The sequence below is a fragment of the Pleuronectes platessa genome, chromosome 6 (genome assembly GCF_947347685.1).
Source record: "Pleuronectes platessa chromosome 6, fPlePla1.1, whole genome shotgun sequence".
Lineage (NCBI taxonomy): Eukaryota > Metazoa > Chordata > Actinopteri > Pleuronectiformes > Pleuronectidae > Pleuronectes > Pleuronectes platessa.
In genome coordinates this window covers 28,795,974-28,818,075 of record NC_070631.1, presented here as the reverse complement: position 1 = coordinate 28,818,075, position 22,102 = coordinate 28,795,974, and the positions used below count along the sequence as shown (strand labels likewise).

Genomic DNA, 22,102 nt, shown 5'->3' with positions numbered 1-22,102 from the left:
CAAATAAAATAGGCCCATCACTCAGAGGAAAATATTGAAGTTGAAAAGAATGATAAATACAATTAAACTGATGAAGATCCTACTCCCCTGAAAAGAGGTTTCATGTCTTCTAGACTGATTTGAGGTTTGTTGGTGGGCTCAGGTTTATTTGCTGCAAATTGGATATAAAATGTTTTTTTTTTCTCACCTGCAGGACACGAGTGGGTCCATCCGGCAGCACCTGGACAGACAGCACACCAGAACCGGGTCTCATCTTCTGGTTGATAAACTGTTGATCAGGGCCCGGCTCCAGCAGCCCAGAGTCTGGTCCCAGCACCACCTCTACCCCATCATACAATCCTGCCATACCACCCTTCACCTGAGGGGTACAAGTCCTTGAAATTTCACTTTCAAGATTCAGTTTTTCAATTACAATTACATTTTTCTCTCTGCAGTCACCAAAGTGCCTGTTCATTACTCAACTGTTGGGCTTTTCTATAATTTAAAAGTCTTGACCTTAACATGTCAAGTGCCTTGAGATAATGTATGTTATGATTTGGCCCTATACAAATTAATTACATTAAAACTGACTTTATATCCTTCCACTGAAAGACTTGCATAAATATTCTTAAACTGAGTTTTTTCCTGTGTGTGCATGCCTCTCTAAACTTGTCCATCAATTCAGTTTGCCAGAAGCGGACTGCAATCGCATATCTCAAGGGTCATTAAAGCATGGATTAAATCTAACCACAATTTGGAGCCCCGGCTAAGGCTATGACTACTGTAAGTGAGATAATTTATATTTTTAATGAATTTTACTTTTCCATTTTGGGTTAGGAAATATGGTTAAAGCCAATTTTATGTATTTAAAATGTTATCTACAAAAAAGTGAAGGGACGTTTGAAAAAGTGACAGTGAAAAGCTCAGTGCATCTACCTGTACCACCAGCCGTGGAAGGCCACAGGTCAGCATGCCAGAGCTGAAGTACCACGTCTGGGTTGTGCTGCGGCGCGAGTCTGGCCTCCTTAGCATTAAAGGCTCAAAACTGTGAGAGAAAGACATGTCCCAGTATCCAAATGAATTGTTAATGACTTTTTAGAAAGTTACATATTAAGCTTATGGATTCTCTGCAGCTGCCGCTGGTACACACCTGTTGTCACTAACTGCTGCAAGCCCAGCGATGTCCAGTACTAAAGAGGAATCTAGTGGGCGTGGCTGGGCCGGCTTGCTCTGCGGTGGAGACGAGCCTTCATGACACAGCATACCAGTCCCAGTCATCCTCCATAGCTGGGAGCGCTTCCCAGGCTCCTGCATAACAATCATCCGACATGATGCTACACATTCATTTATTGACTTCCTATAAGTGTTTATACACTGCAATTTATAAGGATTTTCATTATTTTCTTTTTATTTCATTTCAAAGATGATAGTGTTAAATTTAATTAATTAATATTACAATCATCGATATGATCAATGTAATAAATTATACAAATTCTCAAGACAGTTTGTCTTGCCTGCCTGCCTGCCTGCCTGCCTCTGAATACCACAGTCCAATCAGCTGCAGTGTCAAGCCCTGTTCAATAGAGTACAGGGCGACTTTGAAAATCGCCCACACTCTCTCTCATAGCCTTTAATTGTAAAAAGGTTTTTTTCAAACTGCAGTCACTGCAATGCAATCTCTATGGCTTACAGGAGGGCATGCACTAACGTGCTTTCTTCATAACGTAAGCTGTTGCATTTGCACCGTGGTAATAAACACTCATCAGTTTTCAGGACCTGGGGTCTCATTTATAAAACAGTGCGTGGGATTCATACTGAAAGTGTTCATGCGCACAAAAGCCGAAAATAGTGTATACTCCGTCCTCCAAACGTCCACTTTCAACCATAAATGATGAATGCAAAGCACGTCATGCATATTAAATTATGCTGCTGACCAATGGGTTTCCATCTTAAGTCATGACAGAGTCATGGCATCATTGTCAATATTTTCTGACACTGACATCGAGGTGAGGTTAGTGAGATGGAGATGAAGAGCAATTTTATGGGACAGCAGTGATATCACTAATAAAGAAATTACAGATACTATGCTGCTGGTGTGGATAATACAATGTGTGAGAGTGAGTACGATAGAAAGAACGGAGACTGAAATAAAAAAAGATCCAATTGAAAGGTGGAGGCAAAAAAAAAAACACCCTCTCAGAATTTAAGGGAACTTTTTGTATTGTCTGTTGGTATTTCAATCAACCAAAACTTTCAATCAACCAAAACCAAAACAGAATTATTATTATATGCTCGTGTTTGTACTGGGATGGCTCGGTACTGTCGGTCGCTCTGTGTGATAAAGGATTCAGTTCAGCACAAAGATCACAGATCAATAGAATCTACAGTGGGTACAGAAAGTATTCAGACCCCTTTAAAGTGTTCACTCTTTGTTTCATTGCAGCCATTTGCTAAAATCCAAAAAGTTCATTTTATTTCTCATTAATGAACACTCAGCATACCATCTTGACAGAAAGAACAATAATGTAGACATTTTTGCAAATTTATTAAAAAAGAAAGACTGAAATATCACATGGTCATAAGTATTCAGACCCTTTGCTCAGTATTGAGTAGAAGCACCCTTTTGAGCTAGTACAGCCATGAGTCTTCTTGGGAATGATGCAATACGTTTTTCACACCTGGATTTGGGATCCTCTGTCATTCTTCCTTGCAGATCCTCTCCAGTTCCGTCAGGTTGGATGGTGAACGTTGGTGGACAGCCATTTTCAGGTCTCTCCAGAGATGCTCAATTGGGTTTAGGTCAGGGCTCTGGCTGGGCCAGTCAAGAATGGTCACAGAGTTGTTCCGAAGCCACTCCTTTGTTATTTTAGCCGTGTGCTTAGGGTCATTGTCTTGTTGGAAGGTGAACCATCGGCCCAGTCTGAGGTCCAGAGCACTCTGGAAGAGGTTTTCTTCCAGGATATCTCTGTACTTGGCCGCATTCATCTATCCTTCAATTGCAACCAGTCATCCTGTCCCTGCAGCTGAAAAACATCCCAATAGCATGATGCTGCCACCACCATGTTTCACTGTTGGGATTGTATTGGGCAGGTGATGAGCAGTGCCTGGTTTTCTCCACACATACCGCTTAGAATTAATGCCAAAAAGTTTAATCTTGGTCTCATTAGACCAGAGAATGTTATTTCTCTTCGTCTGGGAGTCCATGTGTTTTTTGGCAAACTCTATGCAGGCTTTCATACGTCTTGTACTGAGGAGAGGCTTCCGTTGGGCCACTAACAAAGCCCCGACTGGTAGAGGGCTGCAGTGATAGTTGACTTTGTGGAACTTTCTCCTATCTCCCTACTGCATCTCTGGAGCTCAGCCACAGTGATCTTTGGGTTCTTCTTTACCTCTCTCACCAAGGCTCTTCTCCCACGATTGCTCAGTTTGGCTGGACGGCCAGGTCTAGGAAGAGTTCTGGTCGTCCCAAACTTCTTCCATTTAAGGATTATGGAGGCCACTGTGCTCTTAGGAACCTATTTTGTAACCATGGCCAGATCTGTGCCTTGCCACAATTCTGTCTCTGAGCTCCTTGGGCAGTTCCTTCGACCTCATGATTCTCATTTGCTCTGACATGCACTGTGAGCTGTGAGGTCTTATATAGACAGGTGTGTGCCTTTCCTAATCAAGTCCAATCAGTTTACTTAAACACAGCTGGACTCCAATGAAGGAGTAGAACCATCTCAAGGAGGATCAGAAGAAATGGACAGCATGTGAGTTAAATATGAGTTTCACAGCAAAGGGTCTGAATACTTATGAGCATGAGATATTTCAGTTTTTCTTTTTTAATAAATTTGCAAAAAAAATGACATTTCAGTTTTTTTCTGTCACGATGGGGTGCTGAGTGTACATTAATGAGAAATAAAATTAACTTTTTTGATTTTAGCAAATGGCTGCAATGAAACAAAGAGTGAAACATTTAAAGGGGTCTGAATACTTTCCGTACCCACTTTATATTAGCTGATCAGACATCGCTGAACCCTCGTTTGCTCTTTATCCTTCCATTCATTTGCATGCAGAAACACGCAGAATCACGCACCAGTGTCACGGCAGCATTTATTTTTTCAGAGCAACCGGAACGATTACCTCACATAAGTGGATCCTGACCTCCACTCTGGAATATTATTTGGAAAGTGAATAGTTTTTCTTAATTTCTTGTAAGTGATCTCATGGCACAGACAAGTTCACTGCAGTGATTTGATGATACACGCGCAGTGTTAGAAGATATTAAAAACGGTTAATGACTTGGCTCTATAACTCCCCCGTTTAATAGAATCTGAACATAATTTGCTGTAAGTTGTTTTAAATATTTTTCAATTAAAAAGGTTTGTGTGGAACAGTTAAGTTGCGCTAGCACAAGTAAAGCTGTTGGTTTTTATGTAAATGATGAAGAGGATCAATAATCTGGCTTCAGTTCACCACCTCATGTCTGCATCGCGACTTTCCCGTCTCCAAAACGCTCGTACGCAATTGTCAGATTTGCGTGGATTAAACATTTTCTGTCAAGTTTATAAATCATGTACGTTTCAGGCACCGCTTTGTGCATACGCAACGGTTATAAATGAGACCCCTGATCAGAACATGAAGTTTAGTTAGTGTTTGTTTGATTCCCTCCAGAGTTTATGAGCCTGCATTTAAACATCATGAAAAGTCATGACCATCATTGTCCAGACGTGACGTGAGCGACCACTCTACAAGAGCAAGTATACATATAACTTAATGATATTAACATTAATTATTTTGTTTTTATGTTTTTATCCTAAGCAACATAGAACTAGGGGGTTCAGTACAGTAGGATAACTTGAAGTAAGTACAAAGAGGTATATCTGCTCAACATAATAAGTTGTCACTTTCGCGCACGCATACCACACAAAGTAGCGCTTCTATTCTCTCGACAAAGGGGCACGTAACAGCATCTGCTATATTCAGCATTTACTGCAGTTATGCAACCGGGAGTAGCAATGCTACCGGAAGTACCAATGCTACCACGCACCCCACGCGCACCCTTGGGCAACATCAGTGGAAGACATTTAGGCTAAAATCGTGGTGGAAATGACCCAGTTTCGAGATGAATTTGAAATTTAATATAGGAAAATAATTAAATCATTATTTAAAAAGCACTATTTTAAATTATTTCTGCCCTTTATCACTCTTATCTTTTAATGAGCACAAATTCAATCAGATTTATGAAACAATCTTTAGTTTAACTAAACTTGATTTGAAGGAGACATATTATGCCCATTCTACCACGAGTTGATATGGGTTTTTGGGTTCTTAATGAAATGTCTAACATATTTTGGTCAAAATACCACAAGGACCGTTTAAAACAGCTCCCTTTTTACCCTGTCTAAAACAGCCCTCCTCGGATTGACCTGTTTTGAGTGCTTATGTTTTGTTAAGACTTATGTTCAGTTAAGACACCGTCTTAAAGAAGTATTGAGATTCCTGAGTCCTGAGGGTCAGTGAACAGGTCAGGGTGGTGCATGTGACAGTTCTAGACCAATGGAGTGGGGTTGTGTGGGATGACAGGTTCTTGTTGGCTGGTTTGTTGGGGGTCAGGGGTGAATGAGGAAGGAAGTGTCATAGACGGTTGTTGATGTGAGGAGAGTCGGAGAAGGAACAAGGTGTGACATGTTCTTGTTGACTTTAATAAAGATACAAATAAGAGAAGAAGTTCTGTGTCGTCTGTGAGGCGGGGACGTTACAATACCAATGAACATCGGTGAAAGTCTAGTTTATTACCGATGCGCCGATGGCAGTAAACAAGGCGAATATCGGCCGCTACCGATGTACGGCCAATACATCGGTGCACCACTAGTAATGGACTATTCGTTTAAGACCTTTCCCATATTTGTGGACCATGGCGAAGTCAAGATACGAAGATATGAATCTGAACCAACAGTTACCAACTCTATACCTTCACTGCCATCTAGGTACCTGGGTCATGGGGGATACAATTACAAAAAAGCCTGCTGTTTTAGGCTGCAGGCTTTAAAACTTGGAATATTGCTAATATAAATTTTCGAGCCAAACTGAAAACAATAGCCCTCCCCATCTGCATCTCAATTACTATTATCCACACAACTATTTTTGAGAGTTTGTGTCGCTCGCCCAGTTTTCCTTAAAGGGGACATATTATGAAAATTCCACTTTTGTAGTGCTTCTACACGTTAATTTGGGTAACTGGCATGTATACCGTCCCAAAAACTCTGGGAAAAAACAACTCCCGCGATTTGTTATGGTTCCTCTACGTTAGAAACGTCATGCTTGCCCGCCCCCTACGCCTGTCTGAGGGTCGCTTTTCCATCACTTGCAGCCTGCCTGCGAGGCTGGGGCTGTCGCAGGTGGCCCGGGGGTCTCTGCCGCAAGGTGGAAAAGTGATGGAAAAGCGACCCTCAGACAGGCGTAGCCCTGGCCTGGGGGAGACACGGCAGAGACCCTCAGACAGGCGTAGTGGTGTCTCCCCCGTGTCTCTGTCGCGGGTTGGGTTGGGGGCACTCAAAACAGGTGGAGTGTTTTAGACAGGGCAAAAAGGGTCCTGTTTTAAATAATCCTTGTGGTATTTTGACCAAAATATGTTACAGACATTTCATTAAGACCCCAGGGAACCATTTCAACTTGTGGTAAAATGGGCATAATATGTCCCCTTTAAAGTTTACGAGTATAAGTCCTTGTCTAGTCGGAGCCTTGTCCAATAATTTGCCCTTGTCTGATAATGAGTGCAAATTCATCGTAACCCTGATGTTGGTTGGGGTCGGAAACAATCCAACTTAAACAGCGAATGGTATGAAGAATCGCTACCACAGTTTTAAAACTTAAAACAGTACCTTCTTTTTCAGGATGACCCTTTGAGTCTTGGTGTCTATATCAAGTACTAATTCAGCACAGCAAACCAGCTGTTTATTCCCAACTGGTCTTCTCTCAACATTCCTGCAGGAACAGAATGATGCTGATTACTGTCATGACTTTAACTTGTCGAAATGATATAAAATGATGAACTTGTGACATTAGTCCTCACTTTGTGAATGTGTATGTGGCTGCAATGTAGATGAAGTTCTCATAGTACAGTTTGTTGTATTCTCTGAAGTAGTTCATGTCAGCTGTGACCTCTGATGATCCAGCTCCCTTCACAGTCAGTGTGAGGTAGGGCGGCAATGTGGGTTCATCACAGGCATAATCCAGCTCCTCGCCTGCCTTCACCTCAGTGTACAGTCGGATGTCAGCCACACCATGCTGCCAGAACTGTATAGGCACCTGAAGGAATAGAAACAAGATAATCTATTATATGTATTATATTTTACATTTGGATCCCCAATCAAATAATTAAGCCCAACTTGTATGGCCAGGAATGTGGAGAGGCAGGTTTTAACTTTGGCTTCCTTTTTTTAATGCCTTTGATGAGAGGCTGTCTGAAAGTGTTGACGATTGATTACATTCAGTTTTAAGAGAGCGATCAGGGAGTCCAGTAAGTGATTCAGGCACAGGTCTCAATTTTTTCCTAGAGTCATGATAGGACCGCTTAATAACAGTCATGTTACTGAAGCGGCTTACCTCAGAGATGTTGTCAATGCGGAAGGGTGGAGGCAGCTGGTCACTGTCAGTAAAGGAGATCTGGTAAGTGGCTCCCTTCAGGGTGATCTCTGTCCGCAGGAAGAAACACTTACCCAGTGTGTCCCTGTTCAAACCAGAAACCACTTAAAATACTTGCTCACACACTGTATCTCAGTTACTATGCACTTTAAATTAGGGCTGCACAATCTTAGGAAAACTTGCGATATGCGATAACATTGTTGAATATTGCAATGATGACATGTCTTGGGATTAATAAACAAATGCTTAAGTATACAATGTTATTGTCTTTCTGCTTTGGTTTAACCACTAATATAGACCGCATACAGTAAGTGGTTCTCTGCAGACAAAGAAAAAAAAATTAAAATCATTATTTCCATTCCAACAATATGGTTTTATTGAAATAAAAATTCAACTCCACCATGTCCAGGGCAGACACCCAGGGAGCCATGCACAGTTCAGCTACAGCGTTAGTGTGATGTCATTTAAAACAAATTACACATTAAATTAAACATTTAAACTGTAGCGAGTCAGAGACATCAGAGAGAGAGAAAGAGAAGAGAAATTTGATTCATTGACTGAAAAATTTGTCAATAATCTAAATATCTTTATTTTATTATCTAGGGCAGTAGGGCTCAAATTGATGACCAAACACATTGACATGCAGAGCGGGAATGCATGGCCCATTTATCGCAGTTCAAGCTGTCTTTTGTGTCGAGCATCAGATATAGAGCATCTTAATATCACGATGCCGATACATTTTCAATAGATAATGTAGTTCTACTCCAAATTGTTAAATGTTTTTTCATATTTATATGTTTTCATTAAATTAAATAAATAATGACTGGCAGAAATTGAAGAGCGGGTTGTGACATAATGACAGGGCCACTTTTGTGGCTCAATATACTTAGATAGCCATAAAATTAACAATAGACCACCAAAAAGTAGCTAAATAAACATAACTACCATGTGCAAATAGAGTTAAACTGCACAAGACAGTATGGACAAAAAACAATAAATTACTATGAGGTTATGGTGGAATTGTGACCAGGGGAAAATAGTGTAGTGGTGCAAAGTGCAAAAATGCTCGAACAATATGGATAATATATGTCCAGTTTACTTATCGTCCATGTATGAATAAATACCATTTGTTGTACTGTGTATATAGCTTACCTCATGTTGACATGGAAAGACTTTGGTTTGTTGACCTCAAAGCCTCCAGACCATGTGCAGTTGAGGGTGTCCATGAGACGTACACACAGCAGCTGGTCGTAGTCATTGCGGGGCCAGTGGAAGACAACACTGGAGCCGGGCAGAGTGGAGATATAACCTTCTGGGTTGGCCGTACCCTTGGACAAAATTCTTCATTAATGATTGCTGCCACAAATATATATGTCTATATTTACCCACAGCAAATATTTTGACTTATTAAACAAAGGTATGCATATCATGTTATTAATGGCTAGATTCCATTTAGGATTGAGGTCCAAGACTATGTAGATATATATACAGGCATACAATTTTCACTGAAAAAAGTAGGTAAATAAGTAAATTATTCATTTAGTAACAACGAGGAGCAAAACTGGATTCCCAATGGAAGCTAATGAGGAATGTTTGTGACTACCAGGTCAGGTGGATGTCCAATTGCCCAGTCCATTTATTACTTGGCATTTTGCCTTTATTAAATTGGTCAAGGGGAGCACAGTGGTTAGCACGGTCGTCTCACAGTAAGAATGATATCGTTTTAAATTCTGATTCAGCTGGGCCTCCCTTTGTCTGCTGGGGTTTTCTAAAGGTACACCCGCATCCTCCCACTGATGCAGATTGGGGTGCGGCTGATTCAAGATTCTAGGTTGACTGTAGGTGTGAGTGAGGAACATGGGAAGGGTTGTTTGTTTCTGTTTGTCAGTGTTTCTAGCCTCCTGCCCAATTTCAGCTAGAATTATAATATTCATAATGGGTGAATGAAAAGGCAAGTCAAAATAAAGATCGAGACTGAAAATTGTGAGGTATGGAACTTAAGTTCCTGGCATGAGCTGGCATGTTGTGATTTACCAGTAGGCTCGAGCAACAACAAGTGAACAGGTGATTTTTAAAGTTAATTCCTCACCTTTCCTCTCGCAAACTCTCTCTGAGCGAAGGCCAGTTTGTGTGTCGAGCGGTTATCCAGCAGGTAGCGCGGGGCAAAAGTCACTATGTGAGTGTCCCTGTAGCGTCCTTTTCCTTTCCGTACACTGATTCCTGTGTAGATCATACACAATGAATGCCTGACAATCACTTTTGTCAATGTGAACGCAACAGAGACAATTTAACTCTAAAAGTGAAGAATTTGGAAATGTCAGGTAACATTTTCAAATTAGCTTTGGTCTTCAGCTCAATTTAAACTCCATTTGTTCACAGCAATTGCTTCCAAATCCACTCTTGCACTGTGGGCTTATGCAGATGATGCTGTGCAGACTTCAGATATAGATTTTTGTAAGAAGGTGACCACCACTCCTTCCTCAAGATTGTTGCCTTGTTGTCTGTGTAATGTCCACAAATGATCCAGTGGGTATAGACTAGTTAAAATGTCAGGGAGTTACTAAATGCACAGCACTATCCACTATTTACCATTACTTATGCACCTACCACGCATGTGAAGAAAGACACAAGCCAAATTATATTGTCACGATCTTCTGAGCTTTAATCCGCAGCGCAAAACCTAAATACCAGCAAACATCTATGGCTCTGTTAGTTTCTGACTGCACAACATAATGTGATGTCAGTGAATTGGTTCACTAAGCATTCTGTAACTGTTTAGTGCATTTCTTTAAATACAAAATCTTCTGCTGCATTGTTCTTGTATGGAAGGCAAACTCAGGAGAAAGTCTGGACCCAGTTTTGCGGATATCCTCCTGAGTTCATGTCGGAAAACGGCTCATCTCTCCTCTCTCTACTGCTGTGACACTGTCTAGAGCAGGGGTGGGTAAACTTTTTGACTCGCGGGCCACAATGGGTTCTAAAATTTGACATAGGGGCCGGGCCAGGACCAGATGGATGGAGTATTTTCGTGAAGTAACATAAATGACATGGAAAAATCATTACATGAAAGGATTTGGCCTTTAACAAGTAGCAAAGCATTTATTTGCAAGGCAATTTAACAAAAACTCGCCTTCGTAGAAAGGCTTGCTAGCCTTTGATATTTCGAATGCCACCAAAAAATTGCCTTGGTAGTCGACTCTTGAATCACAGTTTGTCGGTGAAAAACATTTTGCTTAGCTCTAAATTAGCCGCCAACCTCTGAGCCGTAGCCGCCCGTTCTTTGGTTGACTGCTTGCTAGAGTAGTTACCATGCTTCATAGCAAAGTGACGGCTGATGTTGTACTCCTTGAAAACTGTGACAGTTCCTCGGCATATCAGGCATACAGCCTTCGATTGGACTTCAATGAAAAAGTATTTTGATGTCCACTCTGTGTTAAACACTCGGCACTCATTGTCCATTTTTCGTTTCCTTGATACGCTCATTTTACAGAAGGGCTCACAGGGCAAAGCGAAAAAGTGAAGGGAGATCATGTGCCCTTTCGAGCCCTATACACCACACTCCCAGTCAAATTTAATTTAGCTGACGCTTTTATCCAAAGCGACTTACAATAAGTGCATTCAACCCCGAGGGTACAAACCCAGAACAACGAGAAGAAAGAAAGTATAATTTCTTCAAAAATAAAGCAAAACTACAAAGTGCTATAAGTAAGTGCCATTTAAGTGCTATTAAAATGTTGGCCCGTGGGCCGTACTTTGCCCATGTCTGGTCTAGATGCATTATGTTGGAGGGTGGGTGTTTCATACAGATGATAAGTTAAAACACGGTTAAGCCAGATTCGTGAAAAACTAACATCATCACTCAAACTACAGAGAGACAACTTTAGTTTTAGCTTCCCTTTAAAACATCTGTCTAACGGGGGCGCCCTTAGCTCGGTTGGTAGGGCGTCCCCCCCATGGGCCTCGGCCAGCAGCGGACCCGGGTTCGATTCCAGCCCGCGGTCGTTCTCTGCATGTCACTCCCCTCTCTGCCCCATTTCAACTCTGTCTCTTAAACTATCAATAAAAGCATAAAATGCCAAAAAATAATCTAAAAAAAAAAAAAACATCTGTCTAACCACTGTGCTGGGGTTATATAAAACATGTCTCCTTTAGAGACTGTGGACCAAACAGATGAAAATAGTTAGACATTTCAGACTGATAATTCTAAGGCTGGAAGTGCTATGATATCTTAAATGGCCACCCTGCTTTGTAGCATCAGTTACCTTACCAGTTACCAGAAAGTAAAATAAGTTATCAGCTAAGTGAAAGTATCCTATGGTCTGATTGAGATAATTCCTTATTCTGTTCCATCCATATACAAAAGGTGGGCCTTGATCTTGATCCTATGCATCTGACAAAAATACATCAGACAGTAGTTCAGTTAGTAGTCAAATTGTACTTGTTGTGATTGTACCAACTTACCTATGTTGTAGATGAAGCCAGGCCGATTTCCATGCTGTATAACCTTCACTGCCCTGACTCCACTCCCTCCGTCCAGGGAAAACCCCTGGCACCAGCCAGGAACTCCCTCAGGATGGATTCCTTTCCCAATCCTCATAGTACACCTGGCAGAACCACATAAGGGGAAAAATAATATGCAAGAATAGATGAATAAAAAAAACAGGGGGGATGTCTGCTGCTGTCTGCTAATAACAGACATTTTGTGAAGTCCAGATGATAAAAACGAGTGATTTGTGGCCTCATTTATAAAACAGTGCGTAGGATTCATAATAAAAGTGTATGTACGCACAAAAGCCGAAAATGACGTACACAAAAAAATGATTCAGATTTATAAAACCGGGCTTGCGCACCCAATTTTCCTTTTATAAATCGTTTTCTACCTGGAAATGTGGGTTCCAGAATAAGCCTCATATTCCACCCTCTACACGCCCAAATTCAACCATAAATGGTCAATGCAAAGCTCCTCATGAATATTAAAATATCCTGCTGACCAATGGGTTTTTACAGGGAATCATGGCAACAAGCGACGAGAAGAAGATTAAACTTTCTGACACCTTTAGTGGAAAAAATTTACTAAGTGAGGTTGAAAACTATTTTAGTTAGTTTTTGAAGACTTGTCCAAAGACTTTTATGACCTGAACTGTTTGTGACCTGAAACCTATATAACATGTCTAAATACTTTTATGACGAGAAACCTTTATGACCTTTTTTATCACTTATTTACTTTCCAAAGAACTGAATTCATGTCTACTCTATCGCCTTAGGAAACATATGTAGATCAGATACCTGTGTTATTATTCTTTTCTGAAACTGCGCCTACAGAACCAGTCTGAGCTGGCTCAGAGAGACAGCCTTAGATCTCCTATGTAAGATCCTTGTATTTTAATGTCCTGCATCTTCACTCTGATATCCCTGTGACTCTCTGTGTTGATCCTTTCAGCAGAAAGCCCCTATTAAAATACACAAAGACAAATTAGGTGTTCCACCCTCTTGTATTTCCCGATTTCCATCACACACCAACATCAAGGTATTTGTTCTGTTGAGGTGAAGCAAAAAACCCTGGCCACGGCAGTGACGTTATTAAGAAAATGCACTGATACTGCTGTTAATACAGTGAGTAAGATTGAATATGAAAGAAAAGTGCCTGAAATTTAAAAAAAACTTGTATTTCAAAGGTGGAAGCAAAATAAATAATCACTTCACAGTGTCAGAATGTGAGGGAGCTTGTTTTATCTCCTGAATGTATTTTAATCATCCAAAACTGCAGGATTATTAAATTCAGAGACAGCTGTCAGACTCCAATCTATAAAATGAAACAGAATTGTATTTTTTAAATGATTAAAACAAGCTTTACATAGAAAGGTAGATATTACACAATGTTAATCATATATCAACATACCTGTAGGTTAAAAAAAACAGAGAGCTGAGTACTTGTGTTTGTAATGGGACGGTTCGGTTTCATCGGTCAGTCTGTGTAATACTAGACTCAGTTCAGCACAAAGATCCAAGATCAGAGCTCAATAGAATCTATATCAGCTGCTTAGTCATCGTCATGGGACAAAAAAATACTTATCCTTCCATTCTCCTTTATCAGTGAAGTGCATCCTTTACAAAGCATGTTAGTGTCAACGCAATATGTATATATTTAGAACGATTACTTTACAGATCAGTGGGATCCTGGACTCTAGGGATTTAGTTGGAAATTGAAGTTGAGCGCTGAGAAGTAGCATACGCATCTTTCAGGCCCCGCTGTGCTTACACAATGGTTATAATTGAGGCCCCTGGTCTCTGGTACACACTTACATAGCTGGTTGCTCCTTGTCGGTGTAGCAGAATAGTATTGGGCTGAGGCTTCGGGCCAACTCATGCTCCTCAAACTGACCTGCTGCATCTGCTTTGCCATTGTCCTGACGGAAAATTAATGGCAGACCTGAGGGAGGAAAATTGCTTTCAAAATTGCTTTAGGGAATGATAACAGAGAACATAAAACATAAAGCAATGACGAGAATTACAGTTTTCTCATGATATCCTAAATGACAAAGATAACATTACCTGTCTTGTTGATAAGCCAGTAGGGGGCAGAGATCATGATCTTCAGTGCCCCCTGTGCCCGCAGGATGATGCGGATGGTGAGGCAAAGCAGGCGTTTGTTAGGGTCATACAGCCGCATTCGTACCACATAGTTTTGTGTCCCAGGAGGAATCAGCAGCTCTTTGCACATGAGGAAGTTCTCCAACAGGACTCCTGAAAGATACATCATTACCACTGGGAGAAAGAACATAGAAAGTGTTTGGTAAATAAACTCCGTTGATTAAAATTTGTCCTTAGTCCTGACCAAGTTCCATATTCTGCGAGGTATCAGCTGGATGAAGTACAGCTTCTTTTCCTGGTTTCAATGAGCCTTTGATGGATGTTCCTTTGATGTAGTAGTTGAGGTCACATGGCAAAAGGTTGGCCAGCACCATGGTGGGCAGAAGGTAGATAGTGTGGCCTGGCTGTCGATAGATCTGCTTAGCACTGCCAGAAATTCTCTTGGCAGGCTGCTGGTCTGGGTAGTTTTCCTTTTTGATGACCACACAAAACCTGTAAAATACAGCAAAATTAGATGAATGGTACCCCCTGTGAGGAAGACGAAGGGAAATAATTTTGTTCAGCACTTATTTTTTACCTGAAATTATGCTTGACGTTATCATTTAAGTCTGCTGACTGACAGTCCCTCTTACTGCTGCTGATCTCCCCATGCCGCTCCACGCTGGTCCAGTGGATGGGAACCTTACAAAAGAATAGGCCCAGCCCTTTAGGCCGAGCCTGCAGCCGCCAGGATGTTAGGTGGAGGGGTACTGCTAAGGCCTGACTAGGCAGGATTGGAGGCAACACCACCGGTTCTAACAACACAGGGACACAATGAACTACATTAATATAACAAAACATGAAATATTATAAAACATAATAAAGCTCAATTAAATAAATAAAGGGATAAAAGAAGTATAATAAAGATTAAAAAGATACATAAATATTGGTTTGGATAAAAAAAAAAAAAAAAGATAAAATATAAATAAATAGATGCAATATAACACATTTTACATTTTCAAATAATAGTAACAACATAAATAATTACGTAATATAAAATACAAATACAAAATAAAACAAATTGTTAATATAATGTTGCCATGCACCAACAGGTACATTTTCAATGGATGAAAACATAGTACATGCTACCATCAGTAAATGCTACTGATATGAAATAGACAATAAAATACAGCAATCACTTACTGTCAGGAGCAGAGGGACTGTCGAGTCTGACCTCCATAGGAACATCCAGTTGGTTCTTTACCATGAGAGCAGAACGTACAGTGATGACTTTCCTTGCACTGCCCTCCATTGTGATGGAGAAGACTACTCTGACCGGAGGCAGGGCCGAGAACTGAGGGGAATAAGAGATTCACATGCAAAGCAACAATTCACTTTGTATGCAAATAAACTGGTCTGCCTTGAAATTCTAAAGATAGTCAACCAGCTCTTTATTTCATGTTTTCCTATTTTCTGATCTGCTCCTGTTTATATTAATGTTAATCCAAACATAAATACTTCCTCTATATTTACTTGTGTCTTAAAGGGGACATATTATGAAAAATCCACTTTTGTAGTGCTTCTACACATTAATGTGGGTATCTGGCATGTCTACCGTCCCAAAAACTCTGGAAAAAAACAACTCCCGCGATTTGTTGTGGTTCCTCTATGTAAGAAACTATACGATAGAGTGCGTCGAGTGGGAATACGACCAGAATTGACGTCAGAGTCGGTCTACATGGCATAGCCCCCCCCCCCCCCCCCCCCGGAGGCGGAGATCTGGTGGAGGAGGAGACCGGGTTACGTTACGAGCCACAGCACCCGCCTCAGCTCGAGGCTGCGGGTGTTAGCTGGGAAGCTAGCCGAGGGGGGACACTAACCAACCGGTGAGCGTGGTGAGAGGCGGAGATCTGGCCGAGAAGCAGAGCCTGCGGTCGGTAAGTCACATGCCAAAGTCACATGCCAAAGCCCCCTCCTCAGCTCGGGCTCGTTAGGGGATGTCGGGTTGCTGGACCCATGTCTGCGGCTCACTTCTGGTGGACCTATCGCTGTTTGTTTACGGTTAGCAGCAGCCGCCTGACTGATCCCCCCACGGACAGGGGAGCGTTGACGGCGGCGTCGTCGTCCCCTGTTTGTGTCCCGCCACAGTTAGCAGCAGCGGGCTAACGCTAGTTGGCTATTAGTTTGTGTTTAAAGTTGCATCACTTTCTGGAATGGCTGCTTGTGAACGTATTTACAGCAGTATCGCATGTGGAACACCGGCCGGGAGGCTAACCCGAGTCGTTGCTTCTGTGTGTGTCGCCCGGTTGAAACAGCAGGTATAACTTAAAACAGCTGTTTGTGGAGCTTTGTTAGAAAATAGCACCGGAACGTGTTCCAGGACAACCCCCCCCGGTCTCCGGCTGCAGCCGACAGCCTCTCCTGTGATGCCCAGGCGGCGAAGCGGAGGAGGAGGAGGGGGGAAAAGAGCTGCGCCTTATAACTTTTGTGGCCCGTACAGATTTTCTCAAAGCACCCCGAGCTGCACGAACCGGTGCCGGTCACCACCAGCTCGTTGCCGCCTCCGTCGCTCGCTTTAAAATAGACTCATACCCGGGGTTTTAAGTGCATTTTGCCGCAAAAGTTGCAGCAGTGTTAGCCTCCAAAGCTGTAGCCCCTCCACGATCCCTTTGTCTGTGTGTGTGTGTATGTGTGTGTGTGTGTCTGTGTGTATTTTCATCGATGAAAAGTATTTCATGTTCGCTATGTTGCAGGAGGTCGGGATATCCGAGTTACCCTGAACGCAGCACAGCGATGTTGTTAGCAGCTGAACCAAGCAGCCCGGAGCTAAGCCTCCGCTATTTGCTCGGCTTCATGTCCGCACACGGACTGTCAGTCCACGCGGAGGGGAACCCGGACAGACCCGGGTCTGGGTGAGGGGTTCCGGGATTGAGGGCGTGACAACAACCGGACTGAGACGTCGAGAACCGTCAAATCGAACTAGCTCTCAGCGGCTAGCTGGTCTCTCATCGGGGCTTGAGAGTACAGCAGCGCATATTTTAATTGCAGATGTGTGTATACACACATATCTAATGCATGTATTTAAATAATGTACATCTTTATCAGAAGATGTAGTAGTTTGAAAATTGTAGCTTCAATGAATAAACACAACAAACGAATACATAAATATATGTGTAGGACAGTGACTTAAAATGATTTTAACAACCTTAAATATGCTAAGGGTAGATTTAAGACGTGAAACTGGATGTGTTTGCGTGGGTGTGTGTGTGTATGCGCTCAGAATATATGCCCTGTATGAAGAAATATACACATACAATTATAGTGTATAAACACATATCTAATGCATGTATTTAAATAATGTACATCTTTATCAGAAGGTGTAGTATTTAGAAAATTGTAGCTTCAATGAAGAAACACAAAAAACAGATACAGAAATATATGTGTAGGACAGTGACTTAAAATGATTTTAAAAACCTTAAATATGCTAAGGGGAGATTTAAGATGTGTGTGTGTGTGTGTGTGTGTGTGTCTGTGTGTGTCTGTGTCGGGGGCGGGGCAGTGAGAAGGGGGATTGGTTGTTGGTGAGAGGGGGGGGGCGGGGCGGTGAGGGGGGGGGGCACTAAAAAAAGGTCAATCTGAGGAAGGCTGTTTTAGACAGGGTAAAAAGGGTGCTGTTTTAAATGATCCTTGTGGTATTTTGACCCAAACATTTTACAGACATTTCATTAAGACCCCAAGGAACCATATCAAATGTGGTGAAATGGGCATAATATGTCCCCTTTAATACATACATTTGTTAGTGCATTCTGATGAATTGTGATTATAATTTTTCCTATAATGTGAGGTTTTATACTAAACAGGAGAAAAATTCTATAGAAATCTGCACATTACTCGATAATGACAATACTCTTAATCTGTCTCTACTATTAAAGGATTTTAAGTGGAAACATCTGCAGGAAAGGTTCTTACACTCACAACACAATACAAACTATTGGAAGGAGGAAATTACTTTTGACCCTCATGAGTCTGCAGTTGAAATGTACATAGATTCCGTCTCCATAGGCTGTTTTTACACTTTCCCTCATTGTTCTGGCCACCATGAAAACCAGGTTTTATTTGAATTTATATGTTCTATAATTTTGCACATTTCAGTATCTTGAATTTTACCTCATTTGAGGAGAGAAAAACTAAGTTGTCTCGCCATCTAAACTGGTTTCAGATTGAATAATGAGCATGACACTGACTCATGAATAAAATGTATAATCAATACTTTCTCTCAATAACTTCTCCCTGATCTAAACATAAGACTGGTCATACTTACATAAACATGTGGGTGGATGATGTTGGTCCTGCTAATAGGACTGCCAACCTGTGGAAGAAATGTTTAACATGAACTACAATTTATTGGTTAACCTTTTAATAAAGAACAATCAACAGGAATTCTATTTTTGAGTTTATGGCTTATGCTCACTGTGCTGGAAGAATTGTTTCTATCTGGAGCAGCATAACGGAAAAAAACACCCACTTTGTCCACAGACACTGGCTTGACTTGCTCCCATCCACACACCCTCACCAGAAGCTGGTGCAGCTTTAGTTCATGAGTGTGTCTGCAGAGTCAGATGATAGAAAAACAACATAATGTACAATACTTATAGTCGTGTTCCACAAAACCAAACACTGCATAGCTGGAAGCAAAAAATCATGGAAAATTTACTGAAAAAACACATCTTTGATGTATTGCATAGATGATTAATGTTGAACTCCATTATGATTTTTTGTTGCTTTGATAAAGTTATTTCCTCTGCCTGTGTTGGTCAGTTCAGTCATCACTAAACCAGTCTCATCAGTCGAACAATTAAATCAAAAACAAATATTACAGTATATGGAGGATTTCAACTTTACTGACACAGAAAATTTATGTTTAATATTAGGTTTATTATTTTTGTAGAACCATCTAAAACAAAAAACATTCCCATTTCAGGTAACTAGTCAAGACAGGATTTAAGCTGCTTATCAGATAAGTATGAATAATTAACTAGTTTGATAAGTTATGCGAAAGGGTTAGGGGTACCTGTGACGGAGTTTCTCTCGGGCTTCAAATTCAAAGGGAATCTCTTCCCCAGGCAGCACCTCCCTCCACTGGCTGATATTGTGAGTGTCATCAGTTCCTGGACCGTGGACATCTGAGATGGAATCTGCACTACTGCTGTGTGACAGTGCCACCCTGTGGGGGACATAAACATCCACTGATAACAAACTGAGAAAGAGAGAAGACTTTCACTTGTCAGAAATTGAACATTACTCCAACTTTCTCCCCTTGCCTTTACAAATGCAGTAGTTGTTACTCGTAAAAACAACATAGTTCCAAGTTGGAGAACTGAAAATGTTTAATCTCAGGATGGTGTTTCATCAGGCGTCATAGATAAGTACAGCTGGGTGTCATTTTGTGTAAGAATGGAAATGTATTTAGTGCTTTCTGATATTGTAACCTATTATTTTCATTGTAACAACTAGAGAGAGCTTAAATATGATGGTTACACAACTGTTCTGGGTCTCTTCTCTCATCCCTCCGCTCTCCCCCATTTTTCTACACTGAACGAAACCAGTTGAGGCAGATGGCCGCCCAAATTTAGTCTAGTTCTAGAGGTGTCTTCCCGTCAATGAGGGACGTTTTCACTCCACAGTTACCAAACACAATTATGGTTACACCTGCCTTGTTGGGCTTGTGGTCAAAGTGGCAAACCACATGGTACAGCCTGTCTGGTTGCGCAAAGCATATGGCACGAATGGCTGCCTCCGTTTGGACATTTTGACATCTGCTGGAGACAAAAATGAAAACCAGATCATTGAGAAAAATGCGTGCATTTACAATATATCATATTTACATTACATTCACGCTGCCATTCTCCTGTTCTGCCATATCCCAAAAGTACTCGATTCACATCTGGGGAGGCCACTACAATTAACTGAACTCACTGTCAAATTCATTAAACCAGTTTGAGACTTTTGGTGTGCAACATGGGACATTTATCATGCTGGAAGTAGCCATTACAAGATAGTTACCTGTGGCAATAAAGAGATAAACATTGTTAGCAACAATACTCAGATAGAATGTGGCATTTAAACCATGACTGATTGGTATTAAGGGTCCCAAGTGTGTCAATAATGCATTTCCAACACTGTTGCATTACCACCACCAGCCTGGAATGATGAGAGGGCAGGTTAATCCATTGATTCATGCTGTGCCAACCCAACACTCTGAGCCGAGCATGAGAATAATCAGCGGAAATCCAGATACGTTAGACCTGGCTACATTTTTTCAGTTTTCATCTGTTGGAGAGTCTGTGTCCACTGCAGCCTCAGATGTATGATCTTGGCTGATAGGAGTGGAACATGATGTGATCTCTGCTGTGTAAACCCTACACATCCTAATACTGTAAATGTTGTTCATTCATTAAGGCTACTCTAGCCTTTCTGTCTGCTCAAACTTCTGACTGTTCTTCTCCGAGATGCTCACTGCATACTTATTTAGGCTAAATTCTGAGTAAAACCCTGGAGACTGTGAAGATCCCATAAGATTTTCAGAAATATGGTTTGTCTGACACCAACAATCATGTCACAGTCAAAGTCACTGAAATAAAAAAATGGGATCTATTAAACAAACTTGACCTTTTATCAAATGCAGTCATACAGTACATCACATCCAATCATTTTTAACATGAAATTAGGTGCCATGGGTACAAGTCTTAGGCTATTGGGGTTAACTGTCCACTGATGTCTTGGGCCCAAGCCATCAGGAGCCAGGCATATCAGAATTGAGTTACACATTAACATTGTCCACAAACACAGTACATCACACATGACATTACATTAAGACCTTATTCTAAAAGAGAAAAAGGATGGCCTGCAAATGTCCATTGCTTAAAAGGGAAAAAAAGAAAAAAGAAAAGAAATATATCTATATATTCTGCTTATCATATCAAATGGAAGTGTAGAGCCACGGGGGACCAGTTGTTTATGAATACCTCTGTTTTCAGTTGTAATAGATCAGTCAAGTGTTCCATCCTTTACATATCTTGAATTCTATCCCTCCATTGAGTTATTGTGGGGGGCTGTGGCTTCAGCCAGGGAGCTGTTATTACTTTATTCGCCATTAGAAGAAGGGCTCTAAGAAGTTTTGTTTTGCTATTTGCTTCAAGGTTATCAGGCAATATCCCTAAAATAAAGTGTGTTGCTGGATGTAATGGTATGTCTATAAATTAACATGCTTTTATTTCCCTTTGTATTTTTTGCCAGTATTCTGATAACTTTGGACAGTCCCAAAATATATTATGTGTGTTGTCTCCCACCTTGCCACAAACCCTCCAACATTGTGCTGAGGTATTACTCCATTTAGATGTTATAAGTGGAGTTCAGAAGTATCTCATTTTAATCTTCCATCCAAAGTCCCTCCAGTTAGGACTACTGGTTGCTCTGTGTCCCTGCTCGCATGAGTTTTCCCATTGTTCAGCAGAGATTTTTGTGTTCATCTCTAGTTCTAATTTTTCTGTAATATCCAAATTATTCTCCTTTAGTTCTTCCTGCAATATCCTGTATAAATGTGATATGAACCTTGCTTTCACTGTTCCTTCAATTGCCGATATGAAGAAGTGTTCTATTTTGGATGGTGGTGAGCAGAGCTTTTCCCATTCTTGATGTGTATGTAAATAGTGTCTTATTTGTAAATATCTGTAAAAGTCTTGGTTTGGTAACTCATATTTCTCTTTAAGCTGTTCAAATGACTTCAATACACCTCCTTCAAACAGCTGGTCCAGTACTACTATATCAATCTCCCTCCATCATTCAAAACACCTGTCCAGTCTGGCAGGAAGAAATTCTGAGTTGCTTGCTATTCTTATAGCTCTGGATATTATAGTCATGGTGA

General features: G+C 41.1%; 1 protein-coding gene across 2 annotated transcripts in view; it reads right to left on the bottom strand.

The window, feature by feature from the left end:
• vps13d (vacuolar protein sorting 13 homolog D) overlaps positions 1-22,102 on the bottom strand; it is a 154,792-nt gene that overhangs the window by 34,667 nt on the left and 98,023 nt on the right. For both annotated transcript variants that reach the window (XM_053424767.1, XM_053424768.1), the window contains exons 40-57: positions 19,892-19,997; positions 19,250-19,402; positions 18,650-18,785; positions 18,500-18,547; positions 15,382-15,532; positions 14,777-14,993; positions 14,444-14,691; positions 14,161-14,352; positions 13,912-14,038; positions 12,070-12,212; positions 9,698-9,828; positions 8,761-8,936; positions 7,570-7,693; positions 7,037-7,272; positions 6,846-6,948; positions 1,130-1,287; positions 916-1,024; positions 188-358 (exon numbers count right to left, since the gene is read on the bottom strand). In XM_053424767.1, the coding sequence (XP_053280742.1) occupies positions 188-358; positions 916-1,024; positions 1,130-1,287; positions 6,846-6,948; positions 7,037-7,272; positions 7,570-7,693; positions 8,761-8,936; positions 9,698-9,828; positions 12,070-12,212; positions 13,912-14,038; positions 14,161-14,352; positions 14,444-14,691; positions 14,777-14,993; positions 15,382-15,532; positions 18,500-18,547; positions 18,650-18,785; positions 19,250-19,402; positions 19,892-19,997 (2,729 nt within the window). The remainder of the gene's footprint in view (positions 1-187; positions 359-915; positions 1,025-1,129; positions 1,288-6,845; positions 6,949-7,036; positions 7,273-7,569; positions 7,694-8,760; positions 8,937-9,697; positions 9,829-12,069; positions 12,213-13,911; positions 14,039-14,160; positions 14,353-14,443; positions 14,692-14,776; positions 14,994-15,381; positions 15,533-18,499; positions 18,548-18,649; positions 18,786-19,249; positions 19,403-19,891; positions 19,998-22,102) is intronic.